This window comes from Coptis chinensis, chromosome 8 (genome assembly GCF_015680905.1).
Source record: "Coptis chinensis isolate HL-2020 chromosome 8, ASM1568090v1, whole genome shotgun sequence".
NCBI lineage: Eukaryota > Viridiplantae > Streptophyta > Magnoliopsida > Ranunculales > Ranunculaceae > Coptis > Coptis chinensis.
In genome coordinates, this window is record NC_141463.1 from 3,414,266 (window position 1) to 3,438,499 (window position 24,234).

General features: G+C 39.3%; 1 protein-coding gene, 1 long non-coding RNA gene and 1 pseudogene across 3 annotated transcripts; 1 reads left to right on the plus strand and 2 right to left on the minus strand.

The window, feature by feature from the left end:
• Positions 1-8,628: 8,628 nt before the first annotated feature.
• On the minus strand, positions 8,629-10,576 carry LOC147479364 (uncharacterized). Its single transcript, XR_015206652.1, has 3 exons — positions 10,303-10,576; positions 10,033-10,085; positions 8,629-9,220 (listed from the first exon to the last, which is right to left on the minus strand). It is a non-coding gene; the product is annotated as an uncharacterized LOC147479364 (long non-coding RNA).
• A 1,313-nt stretch (positions 10,577-11,889) lies between these two features.
• On the plus strand, positions 11,890-13,157 carry LOC147479365 (auxin-responsive protein IAA32-like). Its single transcript, XM_086580288.1, has 3 exons — positions 11,890-12,140; positions 12,639-12,887; positions 12,985-13,157. Exons 1-3 carry the CDS (start codon positions 11,990-11,992, stop codon positions 13,095-13,097), a joined length of 513 nt encoding a protein of 170 aa, XP_086436414.1. The 5' UTR covers positions 11,890-11,989; the 3' UTR covers positions 13,098-13,157.
• Positions 13,158-20,678: 7,521 nt separating this feature from the next.
• Positions 20,679-23,403, minus strand: LOC147479366 (receptor protein kinase-like protein ZAR1; annotated as a pseudogene). The gene is made up of 2 exons (XR_015206022.1): positions 21,672-23,403; positions 20,679-21,568 (listed from the first exon to the last, which is right to left on the minus strand). The product of XR_015206022.1 is annotated as a receptor protein kinase-like protein ZAR1 (transcript).
• Between the last annotated feature and the right edge of the window lie 831 nt (positions 23,404-24,234).

A 24,234-nucleotide genomic window follows, 5' to 3' on the forward strand; every position in this document is an offset into this window, starting at 1 on the left:
TAATCTATATGGACTGGCCTAGAATCTTAAACTAAAATTGGTCCAAAACTTAAACTAAATTGGTCCAAAAACTTAAATTAAAACCGGCCCAACCAAAACAAAATAAAATCGGACCCAAAGAAAACCAACTAAGGTCCAAGCCCCACTAATAGGTTTCGGCCCAAGGCCCAACCACACCAGAATGATCTAAAGCATTAAAACACCCATCGGGAGCACGGATCTCTCTCTTATCTCCTTAGTTTCCCAGCCCACCACAAACCTCCACACACCACCCTACACAAACCCAATCGGGGCCTTGTTAGGGTGAAAACCCCACAACATTAATTAACAAAGAAACTCCCAATTTCCAGTTTCAAAATCACTCTCCAAATTATGGATCCTGACCGCCATTAATGAGTCTTGGGAGCTTCCAACAACACTTCGCCAACCCCCAACCACCACTCAAAAGGTTGGGTTTGATCCCCATCAAAACCAAACCTTTGGAGTATAAACAAAACCCAAACAAAACCTCACCGCCACAAATGTCGACCTTTTACAGCTTTTTCAAAGCTTCAAATGTATTGACCACCGTATTCCATCCAACAACAACACAACAACCAAATCGACATCCACCTTCCACTCACAATCAATAGCCACCACCGATTCTAACCTGACAACCAACAAAACAATCCAACCCAAAACTAATAAAACCGATAACACAAACAACAGTTTATTATATATGGATAACTAATTAAAATTAATTAATAGTCAAACCCATTTTATTAGTATAACTTGGTTTCAACAACCGACAGAATATTTCGGCATTGAACAGAATGAACTGGAAGAATGAACAAAACTTATATATTTTTGGACAGTAAATTTGTAAATTCTAAACAGACAAAAATCATAGTTTTTGTAAATTTGTAAATTCTAAACAGACGAAAATCATAGTTTCAGTAGTCAGTGAGAGATAAAATCTACTAACTTGTATTATAAGCTCCACGAATCCATCATAGTCCGAATCGTTGCGCTCCACTCTCTAGCAATCGAGTTTCCTTATCTCCGCCTCTATTTTATTTTATTTTTATCTAAAAACCTTATTCTCTTGAAAAATATGAATATATATCTGGGTTTGAAACCTAAGCCCAACACAGACTCGGGTCCATAAATCAGACCCACTTATCCCAAATCCAATCAAACAACTTTTCAATAAAAATAAATTAATTAATAAATAAATAAATGTAGATTACAAATACAGGTGTTACAATAAGATAATGGCTCTAGAACTAATTTGGTAAGTTTCGTCAATTCCTACGAAGTTTAGGGGGAGTTCCTTTAGTTAGACTAGTTAGTTTTATGAAGTAGTTCTGAACCGGGCAGTTCGAAATTGGTCTAGAACTGGATGACGACCTTGTACAGCTATATTTCAGTATTAGAAGGACTCTTGGACGTGTTTAGAATAGGTGTTCCATTTATAGCAGACTTTTAGGTCTAAAAGCTTATTATGGAAACCTAGTCCAACTATGTCTCATTCTATGTGATAACTTCTATTCTGATGTTGATCCTATCTTGACAAGAAAATAGGAAACCCTAGTGATAAGAGCCCAAAACTGTAGTTTTAACCCCTTAACCATCATACTTTTAGACCAATTATGTGAGTAATAATTAAGAGTTAATACTGATTACGTGTTTTTATGCATTTCAGGCTTCAAAGTCCATTATGTGCAAGAAATGTGCACTTTAGCGAGATAAAGGAGCAAAGGTCGGTTGCTAAGGAGTTCTGTGAATAAAGGCCAAGATTCAAGGAGACAAAGCCTTTGTAAAGCCCGGTCAAAAGTCAAAAAGTCAACACGCGTAAACAAATTGCACAAGTCAAGTCAGAACTTCCGGGCGCCGTATCTTTGGACTCGTACCCTAATCGAGTATCTTATGTCAAAACGACCGCCTCAGAAAAGAGCTTTCCAATGGTCCAAGCCTTGACCCAATCAAAAGAGCAAAAGTGGACGAAATATCTGTCGAAGCCAACTGCAGCCTGAAGAGCCCATTTTGGACTAAAGAAATTAGGTTTTGGGCCGATTTTCCGCCCCAAAACATGGCTCCAAGCCCATGCATGATTTTTGATCTGAAAGTATAAAAACAAAGTTTGACTCTTTGTTAGAGGGTAGATAGTTAGGTTAGAAAGCTAATGTTAATGGAGTTTAGGGTTAGAAAAAGATAGATCTAGATTAGTTAATTACTTAGTTTTCATTCCATTAATTAGTTTCATTCTTTGTTTTAGATTAGTTATTTAAACCATTGAATATCATTCATTAGATAAATAAAATAGTTGTTATTCATTTAATCATATCTTGTTCTTATTGTTCTATTAGATTTTTAAAGTTAATTACTTATTCCATAATGACATGTTCTTATTATTGCTCTTGTGTTGGGAATGGTAGTATAGAAATTTCACATCAAATCATTACTCTCACCATTGTTCCTTTTGGGTTTGATTAGTTGAATTTGTTTAAGTCTTGAGAGTTAAGAGTGGAACAAATCCTTACTCATTATATTGCATGATTATGTTTTGAGAGTAAGAAGAATTGATTTAAACGTAAGAACGGTAGGATTATGTATTAGTGTTGTTAACATTAATATTTAGGATTTCTACTATTTTTACGGTTATCACCTAGCAAGAGGATGGTTTCTTGGTAGCTAAGGAAACTTTATTCTAGGGCCTTCCATAAGTCACTATATATAGGAGGCAGCAGTATGGGGATAGAGGAGGGATCCTTAATGGCCAAGATATAGAGGCGGCTCTCTAGAGGTCGACTTCTAGTCATCTCTTCTTCCCTACTCAGTATGCTATTCAACCCCATAAAGAACTACAACAGGCTTGATTCCTAAAAAGAGGATACGTTAGCCACTTTCGTGGTTCACCCATATTATCAAACACTCCTATTAGTTTCGAGAGATACACTTTGAACTAGAACATGGTATGAAGACATCGCAGGAAGATTGTGGAATACTTGAAAATCCCCTACAGTTTTCATAGAAGTCTTGAAGAAACAACATTCATTGATCGATGTAGATGTTTGTGAGTTGTTATACAGACAAGTCAATGGTCAGGTCTTGTTGGAAATCAACATTAACTTGTCTTGGACCGTCGATAACAACTGCTTTAGATAGATATGCCAAGTTGGCATCTGCATGTCGAACATTATTCAGAGGCCTTTGGACGATCGAGATAGCTTCAACCGGTGAGCAAGTCTATGAATGAGATCTAGGTATGCCATTTGCCATTCTATCATCTCGGCTTCAAAGGAACCGGTGAATTGAATTGCTACCAACCGTGAGTCAGTGAAAATTTGTAATTTTCAAACTCCCAAATCCAAAGATGTGCGCATGGCATAAAGGACATCCATGTATTCGGCTACATTGTTGGAGGCCTTAAATCGGAAATGAACTGATCGCTTGATGGTCAATTTGTTTGGTTTGATAAAAACACGTCCTAAGCCAGAGCCGGATTTGTTATGTGAGTCGTCCGTGATAAAAATGATCCATGAATCGGATGATGGAGCAATAATCTTTAGTGAGGCTTTTTCACCCCTAACGTAGGCGGTACACTAGAGAGGTCTTCATTTTGGTTGACTTAAGACAAAATCGTCAATAGAAATTTGTCATTAAAGATGCAAGTGCACGACCCTTTTCTGAAATGCAAGGTTCAAAGATAATGCTATATCCACTCAAGTAGCTATCCCATTCAGCAAGTCTGCTTGATTCCTGAACATTGCGTAAGACTTTGCGAAGAGGGTATTCTGTGTATACCTTAACCAATCTTCCTTCAAAGTACGGCTTGAGGTGTCTGGCAGCATGAACCAATGCTAGAGCAATTTTCTCAATTCTCAAATACCTAGTTTCTGCCCCTGTAAGGGTCTTACTAATGAAAAAAATTGGACGACCGTCTTCTCCATCGACAAATAGTATTGCACTTACCGCAGTGTTTGTACCGACTAAGTAAACTCCAACAGGTTGCCCTATAGCTGGACTGGCCAAAATTGGTGGTGAGACCAGGTAATTCTTGATTTCTTGGAAAACCTTTTCGCAACCCTCATTCTAACCTGTTAAGTCCTTTAAAGTCTCAAAGAAAGGATGACATCTGTTTGAGTATTTGGAGATGAAACAGTTTAGTGCTGCTAAACGCCCTGTGAGCTACTGAATTTCCTTCTTTGTTTTTGGAGATGGCATGGCTTGAATGGATCGGATCTGTTCGGGTTAGCCGATGCCTCGACGAAATCATCAAATACCCTAGAAATTTTCTTGAGTTTAGGCCGAAAGTGCATTTCGAAGGGTTGAGTCGCATGTTAAATCCTTCAATTCTGTCAAAACCGATTGTAAGTTTTAGATGTGATCTCCACTGTTCTTGGATTTCATGACCATGTCATCAATATAGGCCTCCATTATCTTGCCTAACATATTTCCGAACATGGTGTTGAACATCCTATGATAAGTGGCACCTCGCGTTTTAAACCAAAAGGCATGACTTGATAACAAAAATCCCCGATCGGGTTATGAATGCAATTTAAAACTTCTTGGTCTTTAATAGATTGGCGGAATCTACGGTGGTATCCTGAAGAAGCATCCATAAATGATAGTTGCGGGTAACCAGATGTGGCATCTACTAGTTCTGCAATTCGTGGAAGAGGCTAGGGATGAATCGGACAAGTTTTGTTAAGATTTGTGAAACCGATGCACATTCTCATTTTACCATCTTTCTTAGGTACTGCAACTACGTTAGACAACCATTTAGGATATGAAACTGGCCAAATAAACTTGATTGAGAGTAAACGATCGATCTCTTCTTTGACCTTGAATTTTCTATCAGGTGACATACACCTAGGTTTCTGCCACACTGGCTTGATTGTAGGATCAATGTCAAGTGTGTGGCATGCAATATCTGGGCTAATTCTAGGCATCTGTTCCACTGACCAAGCAAATATCTTATTGTTTTTTCTGAGGAGTGTAATCATCTCTTTTTGTTCATTTTTCGACAGTTATGCCGATATAAAAGTTGTTTCTCCGCTTGAATTCCCAATCTGCACTTCTAACAGGCGGTCTATAGTCGGTGACCCTTCATTTCATGAACTAGCAGTACAAATATTGTGTGGGACTGATTTTAACTTAGATACCTCTTGTGAATGCTGAGAACTGTATTTCCCCATATATCAGACTGACGATACTCCTCCAAGAATTTTTCGTGGAAGCTATGGGAAGCCATCTGGTCACCCTGGACTTTACAAATTTTGTCGAGGGATGGGAACTTTACTGCCTAATGAAAAGTAGAGACGACCGCACCCATATCGTGGAGCCAATCCCTTCCTAAGATTGCATTGTAAAGGGGATTAGCAATTCATCGGAAGGAATTCAATGTCTACCATCTTGTCTATGGCGTGCTGACGGTAAATAGACTTTTCGCATTAGGGCTGTTGCTATTCCCATCGAAAACCGATTATTGGATTATTTTTGCAACAATCAAATTCTCTCGAAGTTCGCATGTTCTTGTAGCAACTCCTGCAAAATGACACCGATGAACTCCGGTGCCTATCATTATGCACTGAACTCGCCATAATCCAATTAAAGCTGAGATGACGACCACATCATAATGATAATAATGGATGCCAATTAGGTCTTTATCACTAAAACATAAGGGACCGGGTTCAGTAATTTATGAATGAATTCCTTCAACAAAATCAATGTTATTAACGTGATAAAATTCACGCAAAAAACCAAACTTGGCTTGCTGCTCATACTTCTTCCTTGTTCGTGAAATGTCATTGATTTTGGCGTGACCAGCTAGTATGACATTGTATCCCGTCATTGCTAAATTTTGCTTTGCAGTCTTTGAAAGTAAAAACTCGTCTAACTGCTCCTTTTCAACTAACTTCTGTATCTTTCCCCAGAGGGATCTGCAATCTTTGGTTTCATGACCAAAATCATTGTGGAAGTGAGACCAAAGATTTTTGTCACGTCTAGACTTAGTGTTTTCAGGTAAGGGTATCGGAGGAAAAAGTAAGTTGCGTCCTTTAACCTTCTCATATATCGCTGCATATTTGGCATTTAATAGAGTGAGCTTCATTTATTCACGAACCGTGTTCGCCTTTTTGTAGTCTGATTTCTGTTGTTGTCCTTCCGCAGCGTTTCACTTATGTTTGCATTTACAATCTCTTGAATCTCTACTCTGAAAATCTTTGTCTTTTGAGGCTTTTGCTCTAACGTCTTCTTCGACGTTAATGAATTGTTGTGTTCATGTAAACAAATTGAACTTTGATTGCGGGGGTCCCGTACAAGAGAATTGTAAATTTCGTTTTTATCGAAATGGGCTCCTTCCTTGAATGCATGAATGATCATTACGTTAGGGACATCAACAACCTCTGTTTGCACTTGGCGGAAACGAATTACGAACTTTGCTAGGGTTTCGTCCTTTTGATGCTTGGTATTTAGCAAGATGTTGACATCCTTAGGACGTGTCCAATTATGCTTAAACCGATCTGTGAACTGATTTGCTAATTCTTGGAATGACGTGATAGAAAGAACTGGTCGGCCAGAGAGCCAACGGAGAGCTTCTCCTTTTAATGTAGACAAAAAATGTTTTCATAGGAGGGGGTCATCTCCACCTGAGAATAAGTCTGTTTTTAAATTCCATGACATGATAATCGGGTCACCTCCTGCTTCATCAAACTTGGGAATATTTGGTTGTTTGAACCCTTCATAATGTTTTGTATTTTGTATTATTAGAGAAAATCGTCTAACGACATCTTCGTTTACTGCAAGGTCTTTCCATCGAATTTCAGCAATACGTACATTGCTCATTGTTTTCTTGATAATGTCTTTGATTTGTTGTTCCGTAAATGCTGCTCCTACGGCTTTTTGACTTTCGACTTGAGGAGTAACTTCGTTATACTGCATCTCACGGTGTGGTCACCCCCCAGGTTGTTGCTTACTTCTAGATTTTGTTGGTTCTATGGATTGCGGATCCGTAATGTCGATATCTGAGGCCTACCTAGGTTGTCGAACTGGGGAGTAGTTTCTTTGGCATGACTACATTCTGGGCTGATCTTCGTTAAATCTTCTGTATTGGTTTGCTGCATTTAAACCACGTCTTAGGTCGTGTTGCAATTCGTGTCTAATGGCTTTGTCATCCAGCCTCGCCTCTTATGGTGGATGAGGTCCCCCTTTCTGATCATCGTGATGTGCTGTGATCAATGTTTGATGATCTTGGCGTATCATGAGAGGTACTGATGCCTACCATGACATTGTGTATTATTGTTCTTCATGCCTTGTGTTACGATCATTGCTATGCCTACTGTCCTTGTTATTTCAAGATCTTGATTGCCTCCTCGCATGGGATGAGTGTCTACTTGACCTTGAGTGATTTGGATGATTTTCAGGGATAGGTTCCAGCGGATGGAATCTATCGTTATTATCCTGTATTCTGTTGAATGCGCTCCGATTTTCCCGAGATTCAGAGGCTCTTGCTGGTGTGGAAGAAATAGCATCGGCATCATCCGTCTGTACTCGCATTTCTAACGTAACATTATCATATTCTGTCTCCCCATTTGTTGCATCTACTTTGTTTGCATTTGTAACAACTAGATCTTGAGGATGAGCTATTCGGGCATGCTGTCGTGTATGTCTAGATCTGGGATGTCATGGCACTTGGAGATGTGAGGGTTGAGCTTGCAGATTTGGTGCGGTTGGTAGATCCATCACGGCTTGATTAATCGAGACTTTGGGATTTGGTAAGTTGTTTTTTTCTTCTTGTTTTGTCCTTGCTTTCTTGCTCATTTGAGATATTGTAGTTTTCGCCATTACCAGATCTTGGAAGAAAGAACGTGGAAAACGGCTCATTAGTAAGGACCACGGGCCGGTTGCAATTATGTTTGGATAGAACATACCAATGCATGGTTTCATTAGGGAGGTTGTTGTGATGAATTGTTGAGATTGTACCACAAAAAGGCTGCCTAATTATCCAAATCGTTATCCATAATCAAGTCTCTCTCAAATGAACGTAGTTTTTGGAAATAAAATGAGATGTTTATAGGTGAGCAATAGTTTCTTCTTGCTTAAGAAATGTAATTTCCATAATAGCTAGAATCTTTATTTCCTTTAAAATCTTATTAAGATCTTTAATAGAAAGATATCTCGCCTTGTTTATATTTATACCAAAATCTGCCATATCAAGATGAGTGGGCCGATTATGCTAGCCATACAAGATGGCAATAAAAGTCCGGTCACCTTAAAAATAAAGTTGGCAATAAAAATAAGCCACTTTAGTTGGCCAGCTTGGTTGGCAATAAAAGTAGGCCGGTTTAGTTGGCCAGCTCGGTTGGCAATAAAAGTAGACCAGTTTAGTTGGCCAGCTCGGTTGGCAATAAAAATAGGGTAGCATAGTGGGCAATGCGAATTGGTGCATTCGTAGGCGGTGCTAGTGTGCCACTTTGGTACCCAACGATGGCCGATTGTACGGGTAAGAATGTAGTCGTACATATAGAGAGATTAAATTGTAACTCATATATAATGAGAGATGATATCAAAGCATCAACAACAATTATAGTGCCGGATTGTTGCTATATCCACTTCAAAGAAGTTTATGAGATCGCCAAATACAAATTTTGGAACGCAAAAAGAAGCTTCATAACCGCAAATACATCATTGTTACATGATAATCGCAAATACATCATCGTTACATGATCACAGTATGGATTGCGATTAGGTATTTACAAACCCCTGCAACTTCTCTTAATACAACTACTGGAAAGTCCATTTTCTGATAAGAGGCATAATATGTTCTAGGACAAACGAAGTAAGAGAACCAATCTATTGAATTCACAACCATCGTCATCCATATGTCATGTCTTTATTTTCTTACTAGTAGAAGAAGTTGCAGAAGCTTCTCCCGATACGGTTTCTGGAATTGTGTTCTCCATTATCTTTGGGACAGAAGAAATGAAATCCGACAGTTTCACTGTTGATCTATATTTCATATTTGCTTTAAGAAACTGTTCTATTTCGGATATGCCTCTCACTTTGAAAGCTTCGGTCCATTAGCTGCTTCTTTGGCCATGAGACGACATGAATTCTCTGGTAGATGTCTTCTGCCGGTGCTTATTCTAAAGTGTCTCCACTAGATTAAGCTCCAAACTGGTTGACAATGAAGAGAAAGGCTATCGCTCCACATCCTCTGCCCGTTTTTTTCCAGTCCCTGTAGAATGGTACAGTCTGAATTAATTCACCGTAACATAGCTCTTTTATACTTCAATTCTAAAATATCCAACTCAACATGGGAGTTTTAGTTCTTCTCACTATCTCAGGCTAGTGAAATAGTAAATATTGAGGAGTTTACTTAGCCAGAATATAAACTTCTTGGACGATCTTTATAGAAAATTTTGACCTAAAGTTTTTTTTTTCATCACACCGAAATATGTATGCATGCTGCCCTAACGTTAAGGCTAGAAAAATAGACCAAGGGTTGGAACGTGCAAAGAGTGTCCCTTGCCTTCTCATGGAATACGATTCTACAATGTACATGGGAAAATAATTTCAGTTAGAAATGGCAAACACATGTTAAGGTAATTTTGGCTATTCACCAGCCAAAAGGGAAATACCAATATGCGAAACCATCAATAACCTTGTAAAAAATAAGAAAGTCGGTCTTCAAACACTTGCCTCATCAGAGGGACTAGGACCATGGTTCGTTGGCCACTTCATATCAGAAGCGAGAGCCTCACTTTAGAAGAAATTATGGACGGACTTATGGTATAACAGGATAATCCCCTGTAACCAATTCATTAAAACACAGAGCAAAAGTTTTTGGCTTCTTCTTTCAATGTCTGAGCAAGGGAATAGCTTATCAAAATACAAAGTAATCACTTGCTAGATCATTGAAAATTAATATTATATTGCACACGATCACTATAGTATACTGGCGAGTAAGCTCATACAAATTCAAATTTTAATAGTTAGGAATAGGTAACGAGGATCCATGAAGTATATGACATGTCAAAATGGTTATACCTCATTTCCGATACCACCCAGTCCCATTTGAGATTCAAAGCGTTTGATAATACCTGAAAAAAAGAATGAGATTTCAGCTTCGTTATATAAAAAACCCGTTCATTTTATAATTTAATTATATCCAGCATTTTTCTAGAAGTAATTAGACTATTATTAGATCTAGGATTCTTAGGAATTACTTCTTGAAAGCCAGAGCTATCAAGGAGCGGAGGGCTAATTACATAATCCTAATATATACAAATATGTGAACAGAAAACATTAAAGTTATACCACACTCTCTGAAGTCGATATGTTCTGTTGCTCCTAGACAATAATAAGGACATCTCTTGCTCCTCCATGGAACTGTGAATGGTTGAGCTAATCTAAATGAGGCACTTAAATCTCCTATCGACCTTGTTTCTAAAAAGTGAATACTACAAAGAAAGAATGCAGATTCAAGCTAGCCTCCTCCTTTCTCAAACAATTTGCTTGAAACAAGCACAACATAGAAGGATATATAGGCGTGAATGTCAACAACTAGCGGAGAATTTGAGGAAAGGAAATCATATCATTTTCAAACTTTCCAGTAATGCTTATAATCGACATAAATGTATAACACCATAATGGGCAGGAATCTCCAATGACGCGTCTCAAGAAAATTCGAGACTATCTGCCAGCACATATTGACGTGGCCGGCCTAGCTAGGCACGGTTTGGACACGGCCTAGACACAAATGGAATATGGAGCATTGTCGCGGGATTTTTGGTTAAAAATGATGTGTCCAAGTGTCCAACTCCTTGCACAAAATCAAGTCATAAGCATCTTATGGTTAGAATTTGCTTAAACAAAAACAAGGTTAGACGGAAGTATGTTGCTGGACATAGGAACTGGCATTGGATGTATAGATCGTCATGTAAATGAGTAGAGTATTTGGTTATTCCAATAAAGAGCAGATTATTCAAGGATGTGAAAATTTGATGACGGCAATACAAGTATACATCTAAATGGAATAACTATCTATAGTAGAAATAAAATCTTCACAACTACTGAATAAGATAGGATCTGGCAAGAGGGTCATGCGTTAACTTTGTCAACAATATTAGCACACATATTCACATATATAGCGTGCAAACTTTGGAGTTAGGAGAAGAAACTCTGTTTCTAGGGAAATTTAATGCAAAACAAACATGATGCCTAAAGTAATGATTCCATCCTTGACATAATCACACAGATGGATTATCTTAGGTGCATTGCACTGGCCTTATAGTTCCATCTGTGCTGAAGTTGCTGTAGGATTTTTATGATTATTTTTATTTTTTTGCTCTAGGAATTATTTGAGCTCATGCCTTTGCAACCAATATAGAGCGAGCCAATGCGGATTCGTTTTGTGCTTGTGTGTGTTTGTCAGTGTGTGAATGGCATAAATGATTTCCCTCAACGATTATCTGAATTGCCAACATTTGGAAATTCAGTCTGCACCTTTTGCCACAAGTAACCTGACCAACTATCTCACAAGTAGTCTTCTTAAATTAAAGCAACTCATTTGATTATGAAGCCTAATTCCATTTGTTTGGGAGGTGCTGCCAGTCAACTACTGGTTGAATCTTGAATATAACTTGAAAAAAATGCTCTGAACCGTTGTCTTCATGTTGGGATGCAGAATCCAAACCCTCTTTAGATAGAATCATTTAGGCCATTCCTTGTTCTTCTACTTGCATGTTATGGTATATACCACAAAGTTGCATTTTTGCATGTTAAATGTAGCGAATGAAGATAAGCACCCCTCAATTATTGATCATGGAGTATGGGGATTGTTTGTTTAGTTTTACCAACTGGCTGGCCCACTTCTACTTATCTGCCCTTGTATGTTCAATTTTTTCCAGGCACAGATCATACATATAAATAGATAGATTTAGATGTAGTTCAGAGTCGGTGGTGTGAAATTGGTACAGCAAAACATTGGTCCTGCGATATTTTAATGGATTCCAGTGCCGAGGGTTCAGATTTTTTCTCAACATCTTCCTCTCACCACAGCTTTTACAACGGAGTGAAGGACGATATTATAGTCGATTTGGGTCTAAGTCTTGGAACTTCTTTCCATCCAGAAACTTACCATTCACCCGGAAATTGTATGCTGCTATATTCCTTTGTTAGGACTTTTTTTTCCAACTGCATCTCATAATGATCAGTGTGTTTCCAATTCTCAAGTTTGATCATGTTTCTGTTCTTCAATAAGCTCACCGATGACTAGGAACTTGAAAAAGTCAAGGCTGATCCATACCAGTGTGTCTGTCTACACTAGACTAAATCACTTCCAAGTATCAAGTAGAGCAGGACTCAACCAAACTGAGTCCTAAAGAAAAGGACATTTGAGAAATAGTTGTAGTAGTTGTCACTTGTCACTTGTCAGTTTAACTGACTCGGGTGTTCCCCTGAAATCTCACCATGCAAATCTAGTTTGAATTTGTGTCTAACTTTGATAAGTTTTCGAGTTAAGATAGCTGCAGCAGTTAAATTATATATGTTCCTGCAGGTTTGCTAAGAAGCTTGGCAGAACTAACAGTACTGAATTGAAACCTTATATACAGTAGTAGCTTTACGTCTAACAATGCTTTCATATGAATCAGTTGTAAGCCCAGTGGAATATGGCGAGTTTATGTCCTGGCCACATCTAAAGTCCTACATGAAAAACTCTGAAATGGCCCAACCAGTGATGAATCCTGAAGGCTGTGATGATGAGAATGAGGGAGTGCAGAGCAGTGAGCGTTGGGTGTACGTGAAGGTTAACATGGACGGAGTCATTGTTGGTCGTAAGGTTTGCATTCTTGATCATGCTTGTTACTCAAGCCTTGCAATCCAACTCGAAGACATGTTTGGTAGGTTTTACTAATTATATATGACAGGTAAGTTAGTTTGGATTTTTACTTTTTTGGGACTTGTCGGTATGATTTGAAGGTTGTTGGTGGTTTTCAGGTAAACACAGTTTGTCGGGGTTGCGATTGTTTCAGATTGAGTCCGACTTTTCCTTGTTTTATAAGGACAAGAATGATCATTGGAGGATTGCTGGTGATGTACCATGGATGTAAGTGCTTCATTCTCAGTCACTAATGTTTTTATTTTCCTTTTAGACACGATTTACACGTAAAATGGCCTTACTTTTGACAATTGGCAGAGATTTTTGGAATGTGTAAAGCGTTTGAGGATTGCACGAAAAAGATGAAGCTCTTCATTCTTCTTGATCTTCTCTGTTTATATATTTTTTCTCCATATGATATGTTCATTAAACTTTAAACTAATGTCAGTCTCTCGTTTTACATAGTTTTCTTTAATTACATATTTCTTTCTCTTGCTGCCATAATGATCTTCCCATTGCAGTATTTAATCTGCGCCAAAGTGACACTTAAGCGTGTTTGCTTTTGTTGTGAATATATGATCGGAAACAACGTTACCCATTAACAAACGGATCAATCCAACACAAGGATCGATCCTTCTCAATATAGACAAGACTTCAACACCCTCCAAGCAATATCCCAACACTTCTCAATATCAAATAACAAGATATAAAGTAAAACAATTAATGTAAAGAAGAACAAACCACAAGACGAGATATATATCGTGGTTCGGCAATTTGCCTACGCCCACACCGCGAAGTTCCAAGCTTTACTTTTTTTTTTTTTTTTTTTGTAAAGCTCGTTCGATTGTATTAAAAGGAAAAAGAACAAAAGAATGGTGTGAGTGGATTGTGACAAGTTCACATCTCACTCGAGAATCAAAGACTAGGTCTTTACAAAGATTCAAAAGTGCAAAGCACTATCTAAATCTATAGTAGGTACTCGCGGGATGCTCCCATCTTGTAATCCATGAAGGTCTACCAAGATATGTTCGCCCATGTTGTCTATAAGTGTGACTCCCTTTACGCAAAGAAAGACATCGGCCAGAGAAGTTTGCTTCTCTCAAATTGAAGTGATGACAAACTTTTGTAGCATATTTTGGACATGTTTCCATCTCAGGCATCAAGGCCCATGGTAGTCGTGGACGATCCAAAAGCCCTGATCATTTGCTTGAGTCTGTTTCAACCCAAATGTCGACCATCCCTTAGTGGTCGCCAGCCCAAGGGCTTCAATGATTGCCAAACACTCGGCCCAAGAATCTTCGTAGTCACTCCCATCGCCTGCAAGAAGTTAAGAGAAAATCTCCGTTCTGATCTCTGAAAGTAGATCCAATCCCAGCAAGTCTTGGATTACCCCTAGATGCCCCATCAGTGTTGACTTTGATGGTTGGAGCATTTGGTGCAACCCATTTAACACTCTCTATTCGGGGAGCAGTTCTTAGTTTCCCTTGAATGCCCCAATCGCTGAGAATTTGAGTGTCTTCTGAGTACATGACAGCCTTGGATAAGTGAGAAGAACAATGAATTTGTCTTCTGACTTGTCTAAGGCATTTACTAGATATCCGGAGTAACAGATTACAAGTCTCTCAATTCACTCACAAAGAATTGCTCTCTTATAATCTCTCTCTTTCTTGGTTTTGGAAAAAGTTAGGTTTCTACAGAAAAAACTTATTTTTATACTATTTCAGAAAAGCTTCCAAAACAGTGAATTTCAGGCTGAAATTGGTTGGAGCTGGTCGTGCCATCGTAGCGTGGGTGCCCAAAACACCGGAGGTCGCGCCCATCGGAGGCGCAGGTGCGCTCTAGACATGAAAGAGAAAAAACGCCTTTTTCTCTACATTCTCCACCTCAGTGAGGTTTTAACACATAAAACCAAGCCGAACACATCCAGCAATAACACATCCAGTAGGAACACATCCAGTAAGGAAGACTCGTAGTCAACTGCCCCAAAGGGCCATGCCCACAAAGGGCTCTTTCAAACATGTAGGATTTGGAGCAAGTCCAAACAGTGTTGGAACTTAACTCCGTGACAACTTTCGCAAGATATCGGCCAGGATTGTCATGGGTGTCCACTTTCTCAAATGCTACATCACCATCCTCAACGACATCCCGTATAAAGTGATAACGGACATCAATATGCTTGGTCCGAGCATGATGAACTTGGTTCTTCGCCAAATGAATAGCACTTTCGACTATCACAATACAAAGCAACACCGTTACGCTTCAATACCCATATCATCTAGAAGACCTCCGCCATAGTGCCTCTTTCATCTTGCCACGCGCCATATACTCTGCCTCGGTAGTAGATAGAGCAATCGTAGCTTGTAGCATAGACCTCCAACTAACCGGTGCACCATGCATCATAAACACATAACCAAAGAGTCGATCGTCGTCTATCTAGATCACCGCATAATCGGAATCCACAAACCCACCGACATAACAAGTGCCTCCACCATAAGCTAATCCTACATCCAAGGTACCGCTTCAAGTACCTTAAGTATCCATTTCATCACCTCCCAATGTTTTGCTTCCCGTGATTTGCTATATACACCTTACACTAATCGCTTTTGGAAATATCCTGGTGCACACCATAGCATACATCAAATCGCCCTTGACACTTGCATAAGGAACATTAGCCATATGCTTTTGTTCCTCCAATCAACTAGGAGAGAACTTAGGTTGAAAGCCTAAAATGCCCAACTAAAGGTGTAGAAACCGACTTTGCATTCTCCATACCAAATCGAAAATTACTCGAAGGTATTTCTTCCGAGATACAACTATCCGTCCGCTTCTTCCTATCTCTCACAATCTCCATGCCCAAGATCTTCTTGGCTCCACCTAAGTCTTTCATCTCAAACTTCGAGCTAAGTTGAGATTTCAACTTGTCTATCTCCACCATGCTTTTGGAAGCAATAAGCATGTCATCCACATAAAGCGGGGAGATAGATGAAGTCATTACCATGAAGCCTTCTAAAGTAGACCACGGCGAGTCATACTTACTTCGGGTGTACTCATGTTGCATCATGAATGTGTCAAAGCTTTGTACCATTGCACAGGCGATTGCTTTAACCCATACAATTGACGATTCAATTTGCATACATAATCTTCTTTCTACCGAAGAATTTACAAACCCTTCCGCGTTGTCTCATATAGATCTCTTCTTCCAAGTCCCCATGCAAGAAAGCGGTTTTCACATCAAGTTGCTCTAACTCCAAGTTGAAGTGAACAACTAAACTCAATAACACACGAATGGACGTATGTTTGACCACCGGGGAAAATACCTCATTGTAGTCGACTCCTTCTTTCTGTGAAAAACTCTTTGCTACCACTCTTGCCTTGTACCCGATCTTTGTCGGGACTCGGGAAGGACCTCTTTCTTTCGAACACCCATTTATCGCCGATAGTCCTTTTGCCCTTTGGCAATAAAACTAGGTCTCATGTGTGATTTTTATCAAGAGATTCCATCTCTGCTTGCATAGCTACCAACCAATCTCTGTAATGAGCATCTCTAACGACTTCCTTGAAGCTATCCGGCTCATCATCTTCGATATTCGGTGCATATGCCACTAAATCCACGACCATAGTGTTTCATCGGCTTCGTGCCCATACTTGTGCACTTTTTAACTTGTCTCGTGGCCTAGGGTCACCACTACAAGTTCATGGATGCTTTTGCTCTTCTTCCCCGTTTTGTGGTTCCATGATTTGGTACCTCATCATGATCTAACAAGTCATCTCACGTGACAAATATCAAGCTCGGTGAGCTTGAACTTCTATAGACTCACCATTCGCCCTAGCTACTTCCTAGCTTACTAAAAGATAACCCTAAGTCTCATCAAAGGTAACATCTCTCATTACCCGGAACTTGTGGTCTTCTAGACACCCAATCTATATCCCTTTACCCTATTTTGCGAAGCTAAGAATATGGCCTTCTTAGCTCTAGGATCTAGCTTGTTGTCCCTCACATGGTAGTAAGTTTGTCGATCCAAACACTTGCAAAATACTATAATCAATCACCGTTACCTGACCACACCTCATAAGGTGTCCCGCAATCTATAGCCGGGTAATCGGTGACCTATTAATGCGGGTAACACGCCATGGACATCGTGATCCGCCCAATACTCTTTGCCTGGGCGGCATTAGACAATAAACATCTTGCTCTTTCCAAAGAAAGTTATATTCATCCTCTCTGCCATTCCATTCTGGCTGTGGCATGCCCCCGATCGCCCATTAATGCGGCAATTCCTCATTAGCACATAACTCTTGGAAAGGTCCATAGGTATACTCGCATCACCATTGTCGGGGCAGTAATGTCTTTACCTTCCTATCTATGCGATTCTCAACCCTTGCCTTCCACTTCTTAAATGTCTCAAACACTTCATCTTTCGATTTCATCATATACACCCACACATAAATAGTATGATCATCAATGAATGAGACATAATAGCGGTTACCTCCCTTGGAAGCCACCCCGGAGGTCCCCAAACATCCGTGATGCACATAGTCAATGATGCGTTGCCGTGTGCTTGCTTGACTTGAACTTGACTCTGCGCTTCCCATAGACGCAATGCTCACGAACCCCATACTTGGCTTCTTCAAGTTCTTCAAGAACCCTCGCCAGACTTCGGAAAAACCCTTTTCACTCATATGCCTAAACACATATGTCATATCTTAGTGCACTCGGACTCATTACTACACGCACCATCGCTACATCGCCTATCACCGCACTACCTATCGAGTATACAAGGTTCCATCTTTTTGACCCTTCATAACAACTAAAAGAGCCATTAACAATATTTAGGACTCCACCTTCGCCAAAACTTGTGGCCTTTGGAGTCCAAGGTACCAAGAGAAATAAGACTTTTCTTTAGCTCGGGAACATGTCTCACATCGGTTAAAGTCCTCACTACACCATCATACATCTTGACCAGTATAGTTCCAATTCCTACCGCCTTACAAGCAACGCCATTACCCATTAAAACGGAACCACCATCAATGCTCTCATGAAGTAAACCACTTTCTATTCGGGCACATATGATAGGAACATCCTAATCAAGAATCCACCTTTCGGTCATATAGTCTTGTGTGGACACACGAGACTGAACTCATCCTCTTCGTGAGCTCGAAGCATAATTTGCCTCAATTTTTGCCTTACCTTTCTTTCCATCTCTCTTTGTTCTCTTTCTTGGGTGAGGACAATTACTTGCGTAATGTCCTTTTCATTGCAATTGTAAGATCAGACATGTTTCATCAAGCAGAATGACCTCATTAGCAAGACATAACCAGATTGATGAACAAGCCCAAGATCGAACTCTTCCCAATCATCATTACTCATACTTAAGCCTTAGATTTAATCCCCTTTAAAGCCTTGGCAAACCTTGTTGGATGAGGATGTCCTTTACTTGGACTTGCCAAATCCCAAAGTTATTCTTCCCATTAAACTTCTCTACTTCAAACCTTTGGTTTGACATCTTGGGAGCCATCTTTCAAGTTACACACAATAACCCAAAAAAAATTTCACCTCGAATTTAATCAACACCTTTGTCTATACAAATTTCGAAAGCACTAAATTCAAAATCCTGCGTCGTATACCTACCTTCCTCGATACCAATTGTTGTGAATATACGACCGCGGAAACAACGCTACCCCGCGAATAAACGGATCAATCCAACACAAAGGATCGATCCTTCTCGATAGACAAGACTTCAACACCTCCGAGAATATCCCAACACTTCTCAATATCAAATAACAAGCATATAAAGTAAAACAATTAATGTAAAGAAGAACAAACCACAAGACGCAGATATATATCGGTTTGGCAATTTGCCTACGCCCACATTTGCGAGTTCCAAGCTTTACTAGATGTCCCGAGTAACGATTACAAGTCTCTCAATTCACTCACAAAGAATGAATACTCAACTCACAAAGAATTGCTCTCTTATAATCTCTCTCTTTCTTGGTTTTGGAAAAAGTTAGGTTTCTACAGAAAAAACCAATTTTTATACTATTTCAGTAAAGCTTCCGAAACAGTGAATTTCGGGCTGAAATTGGTTGGAGCGCGGGTCGCAGCCATCGTAGGCGCGGGTGCGCCCAAAACACTGGAGGGTCGAGCGCAGGTGCGCTCTAGACATGAAAGAGAAAAAACGCCTTCTTCTCTGCAGCTTTGCTACTAATAGTAAAAAGAAGTATCTTTCTCTTCCAATCTTCATTTGGGAAGTATTATGTTTTTCAACAATGTGTACCTCAGTGCAAGTTGAACTTTAATTTTCGTGTTAGTTACTTAGTTTACTAAGCAGACCATAAAACAGTCTCTAGAAACTATGTTTTACGCTCAACCACTTCTCAGCTCGCGTCAATAGCAATATCCAACCTCCACTATTAATGAGTGTTGGACTGTAGAATATTACAGACAAAATCGGAATCAAAGTAGGAATCAGGTGGTTTGTGGCTTTAATTGTGCTGTTGGTAGCGTAAGTGGTCCAAACTCCAAATACCAGCTTCACTATCAAAGTTAATGCAGATCCAATCAGAGCTTTGTTGCTACTCCAAACAACAAAAATTTGCCTTGTCCAAATGCAGCTTGATATGCAGTGCTGCTTGTCTGATTTTAACTCTGGCCAATCAAATATCACATTCATAAATCTGGTGAACTTAAGCCAGTTCTAACAACACAAAATTTATTAGACAAGCTGGCACCATTCAACCATGGCATCTTTACGTTTTGTTTTCACCATAAAAGCATAAACATTGGAGCCAAATTTAATGAAGGAAAATGCAATCTTTCCCACTGTAGCACTAACAGAGCAATGGTTTGTGTCCTGCATATGGGCCTATTAAAAGAGCTAAAACCAAGAAGATGGATGGAGAGCATGACATGACCCAAAACAACTAGAAAAGCCAAAGCCAAGGTCACTTGGTAATTCGAGATCCTACAGAATATGGAAAGGGGTCAGGAGTTCAGGACCACATGTTGTTCACGGGGTAACTAAACGTAGTTTCAGCATAGGGCCACTTTATGATCATTTGCTTGTGTATGCTCAGTGATCTATGTTGTGTATCCACCTTAAATTGTTTGGGCGACGGTACCATCTGGAAGTGTGAATTTATGATGCTAAACTTCTCCAACTTAAAGTAAACCTTGGGAGCTCCTTGCTCACGCTTCTGCCAACAGATCTTGCGAGACTTTTGACTCCATTGGAAAAGTATACTAAAACACTGTCATTCTATACGCATTCCTGCTCAAGAGTATTAGCAACTTTCTCGATTAATACCTTGCCAGCCAGAAATACTATGATGACTCGAATCTATAATCTATATGCATTGGGGCTGTGCCTAGAAGACGAATACAGCAAACAGAGGCAAGGTCCACGGTCCACCTGCCTACTCAGAGCAAATACACTTTAACCTTGTTTTGCACAAGTACTTCATTTCCCTTACAGCGTAAAGTGCTGTTAATAAGTTCAAACACAAAACCTTGAAAAATAATAATGAATACATGTACCCTACAAACTCCTAAATTCACGAGGTTTCCGGGGAGGTTCCTATCTCAGTTGAACAAAGTGTTCAATACATGGGCTGGGATGTCCTATAAAATTGTTCTCGAAAAAGCTTCACTGCTTAAGAATGCAGGTTGTATGAAATGCACTTCTTATATATCTGATTAAGTTACTAATATATCATGGTGTTGAGGCATGGAGATAAACGACGACTTCTTTTAATCAACTCACTCCAATATAGCCCTCTCATCTGCCAAGCTGTTGATAATTAATGTGATCAAACAGGAGAAAAAACCCTTTAAATAGAGAAGTCTATGCTTCAGTCAATTCAACCCCAATGAACAACAAGGGACAAAAAAGAAAAGTCTACTACAAAACTAACAAGAAGAAGACAACCTTTCACATAATTTACTAGCAGTCACTCACAACTAGTACGTTTTCACAATGAGTTTGAGGTCGTCAGTGGGTGTGCATTCTTTGGTGAAGTCAAGCAACTAATCTGTCTAAATGATCAGAAATGCTCCTCATTGAAGGTCTCCTCTCTGGGTTGGTTTGTGCACAGGCTAATGCAATTTTCAGCACTGCAATTATTTCCTCTTCCTTGTCTGATTCTCGAGCTAAGAAGGGGTCTAAGATATCAACAAGTGGCTTCTTATCTTCTATACAAAGTTGAACCCATCTAACCAGATCCATTTCTGTTGTACCCACTTGAACTAGTGAAGATCTTCCAGATATCATCTCCAGTAATATAACTCCAAAGGAATACACATCCCACTTCTGTGATGGCTTTAAAACTTTCACTGATTCAGGAGCTTGATACGGAGACCATGAAGGTGTGGTTGCATTAACCATTAGAACTTCAGATGGTGCATTATTTTGCTGTTGCTGTTGCTGTTGCTGTTGCTGTTGTAGCTGCGATTGTTTTTCTGAAACAACTATATTAGACTGCAGGGTCGGGGATGCACCTGCTATATTGGCAAGGCGTCCAAGACCAAAATCGGATATGTGGGGTTCCATGTTCTCCCCAAGAAGTATATTGTTCGGCTTCAAATCTCCATGAATGTACTTCTTGGGACTAAATTCGTGCAAATATGCCAAACCTCTAGCTATTCCTTTCATGATGCTCACTCGGTCAGACCAAATTAGAGGCGATAAGATGTAACTCCTGCCTTCCCTGAGATAGACAAATATTCACAGACAAAAATATCCATTAGACAGTGAATTCTTATGCATCTAACAAAAATATGGACAGGTATTATAACGTAAAGTAAGAGTACCATGAATTGCAGCCGCAAGGTTTCCATTTGATACTGAACTCGTAGATAAGCAGCTTCTCATCAACAGACCAGTAGTAAGCTTTCAAAGTTACAATGTTGGGATGCCTAATCTTTCCAATTGCTTCTACTTCTGTCTGAAACTCCTTAAACCTTTGGGATCCTCCTTCACCCAATCTTCTCACAGCTAATGTCAGTCCATCTTCAAGTACTACTTTGTAAACTATTCCAATTCCACTTTTACCAAGAACAAAAGCTGATGCTTTTAAAAGCTCATCAAGATCAAAACCCAACTGCATATCCAATGGCACAAGGTCATAGTGCTCAACATTTTCCGAAAGAGTCTCGGACTCATCTTTCCTGAAACAAAAACACTCCTTCCTTCCCCTCGTCCCCTTACCATCGCCCCCATTACCTTTCTTACAAGGACACAGCCTCCGATAACAATAAGAGAATAAAATCCCAATAAGGCAAATACCAATCACATCACCAACAACAATAGCAATCAAGGAATTCCTACTAAGGCCTCTACTTTTCCCGCTTTCATTCTCATTATTATCTGAGACCACAGGCGGGTTATTTTCGGGCATATATGGAAATGAGGATGGAGAGTTTGCACCAGGTGTATCTGAAGAACAAGGGTTCTTCAATGGAGGTCCACATAAGTCTGGATTCTCAATGAATGCAGTTGGCCCTCTATTCTCTAGAGCACCATTTTGAGGTATTGGTCCACTAAGATTATTATAACTAAGATCGATATAAACCTTCTCAGGAAGGTGACCAAGGCTTGCTGGTATGGAGCCAGAGAACATATTGTGCGAAAGGTCGACAGTTCCTTGGAGGTTTGATAAATTACTCATATCACTAGGAATCACACCACTAAACTTATTGAATGAAAGATCAAGTCTCTAAAGAAACCAAACTAGCACCAAACCCAACTGGTAGAGAACCAGTGAAATTATTTCGGCTCAACGACAAGGTCTTTAACCTTTTACACTGAATTAACGACGTCGGAATCGAACCATTGATCGAATTCTGCGATAAATCTAATGTCTGAAGGTATTTGAGATTCCCAATCTCACTGGGTAGAGAACCAGTAAACAAATTTCCATAAAGGACTAAACTTTGTAGTCCTTGTGCATTGAAAGCTTGAACAGGTAAGCTTCCATACAACTTGTTACTTCTTAGATTAACATGTCTAAGTGCAGGAAGTGAACCAAGAACAGATGGAAAAACCCCAACAAGTTTTTTCTTTGGAATGCTAAGTGAAGCAACTTTTTCATCTTTACAAGTGATTCCATTCCATGAACATGGTGTTTCATCTGAAGAGTTCCAGTTACTTAAAGACCCTTCTGGGTCTTCTTTAATATACTGTTTAAATGACAAAAGAACTACACCTTCATCATTTAAAGACACTACTTGATCACATGAAAGAAGAAAAAATAACCAAAACAAAGCTAAAACCATTACTAAAACTCCAAAGCAGAACAATGGTGTTTCAAGGGCTTACCTTGTTCTGGTAGAAATGTGTAGTGTTTCTGTGTGTGAGCTCAGAGTGAATTAGAAGAAGAGAAGAAGAGTGAGTGAAGAGCTTTGAGATTGCAGAACAATGAAAGGTGTGAAAGATGCTTTAAAAAAGTGAGAATCCACTGATAACAGTCATATTCTCTCAAATCATTCTTATGTGTGTATCTTTTTATCGTGAGATTTTCGATTCTCTAACAAGATTTTCATTATATCCTTCTAAATCTAGTTTAGCTTTTAATATGATTGAACTTTCTTTGTCAACAATTTTTAATCCTTTTTAACAAGAGAAACTTTGGAAAATAAGGTTTGATCTCCTTGTACAAGCAGGGGCAGAGCCAACACACCCAATTTTTCCGTAGAAAAAAATAATTACTAGTTATAATAAAAATAAATCTAGTGTGCATCAGAAGAGAAAGTGAAGAATTGCATTTGGGCCACTTATATAGACAAAAATACTAGTATATTACTACAAAAAAATACATTTTAAATGCTTTTTTATAATAATATATAATTCATTTCAAAAAAAAATATTTATAGTGTATGTTAATTGTAACAGCCCACTTTAAATGACAATTCTGGATCCGCCATATGTAAGAGCCATTAGGCCTGTGATCAAATACACAAATGAAAATAGTTGACGTTATTTGCATGCATAATGTTTCACGTTTCTTAATCTATTGGTAAAGCTGTGCAAGCAGGCCACCCGCGTGGCAGCACAGTAGGGGTTCATTAATTCAGGGAATGCACAATTTGCGTGAAAATAGTACGAGTGTACAAACTCACCTACTAATTATCTCACGATATGAAAGCAAGCGGCTAGCCGAGAAATAGTTCGGTAAATTGACATGTGACTATCGAAATAGCCGTTTGTCAGAGTGGCCAATGTATAGGCCCACAGAGACAGCAAAAAGCTTCATTTCGAAGTCCTTCCTAATAATTATTATTTTTACTCCTCTTTTAGAGACCCTTCTCGAAAAATTAAATCCAGATAAACCTCTTTCAACACGCTGGCTGGACTCTTGTGGTCTGGAAGACTGGG

Coding starts and splice junctions, on each gene's coding strand:
- LOC147479365 (XM_086580288.1), top strand. CDS start 11,990: ATGGATTCCAGTGCCGAGGGTTCAGATTTTTTCTCAACATCTTCCTCT. Junction 12,141..12,638: donor TTACCATTCACCCGGAAATT/GTATGCTGCTAT, acceptor CATATGAATCAG/TTGTAAGCCCAGTGGAATAT. Junction 12,888..12,984: donor CCAACTCGAAGACATGTTTG/GTAGGTTTTACT, acceptor GGTGGTTTTCAG/GTAAACACAGTTTGTCGGGG.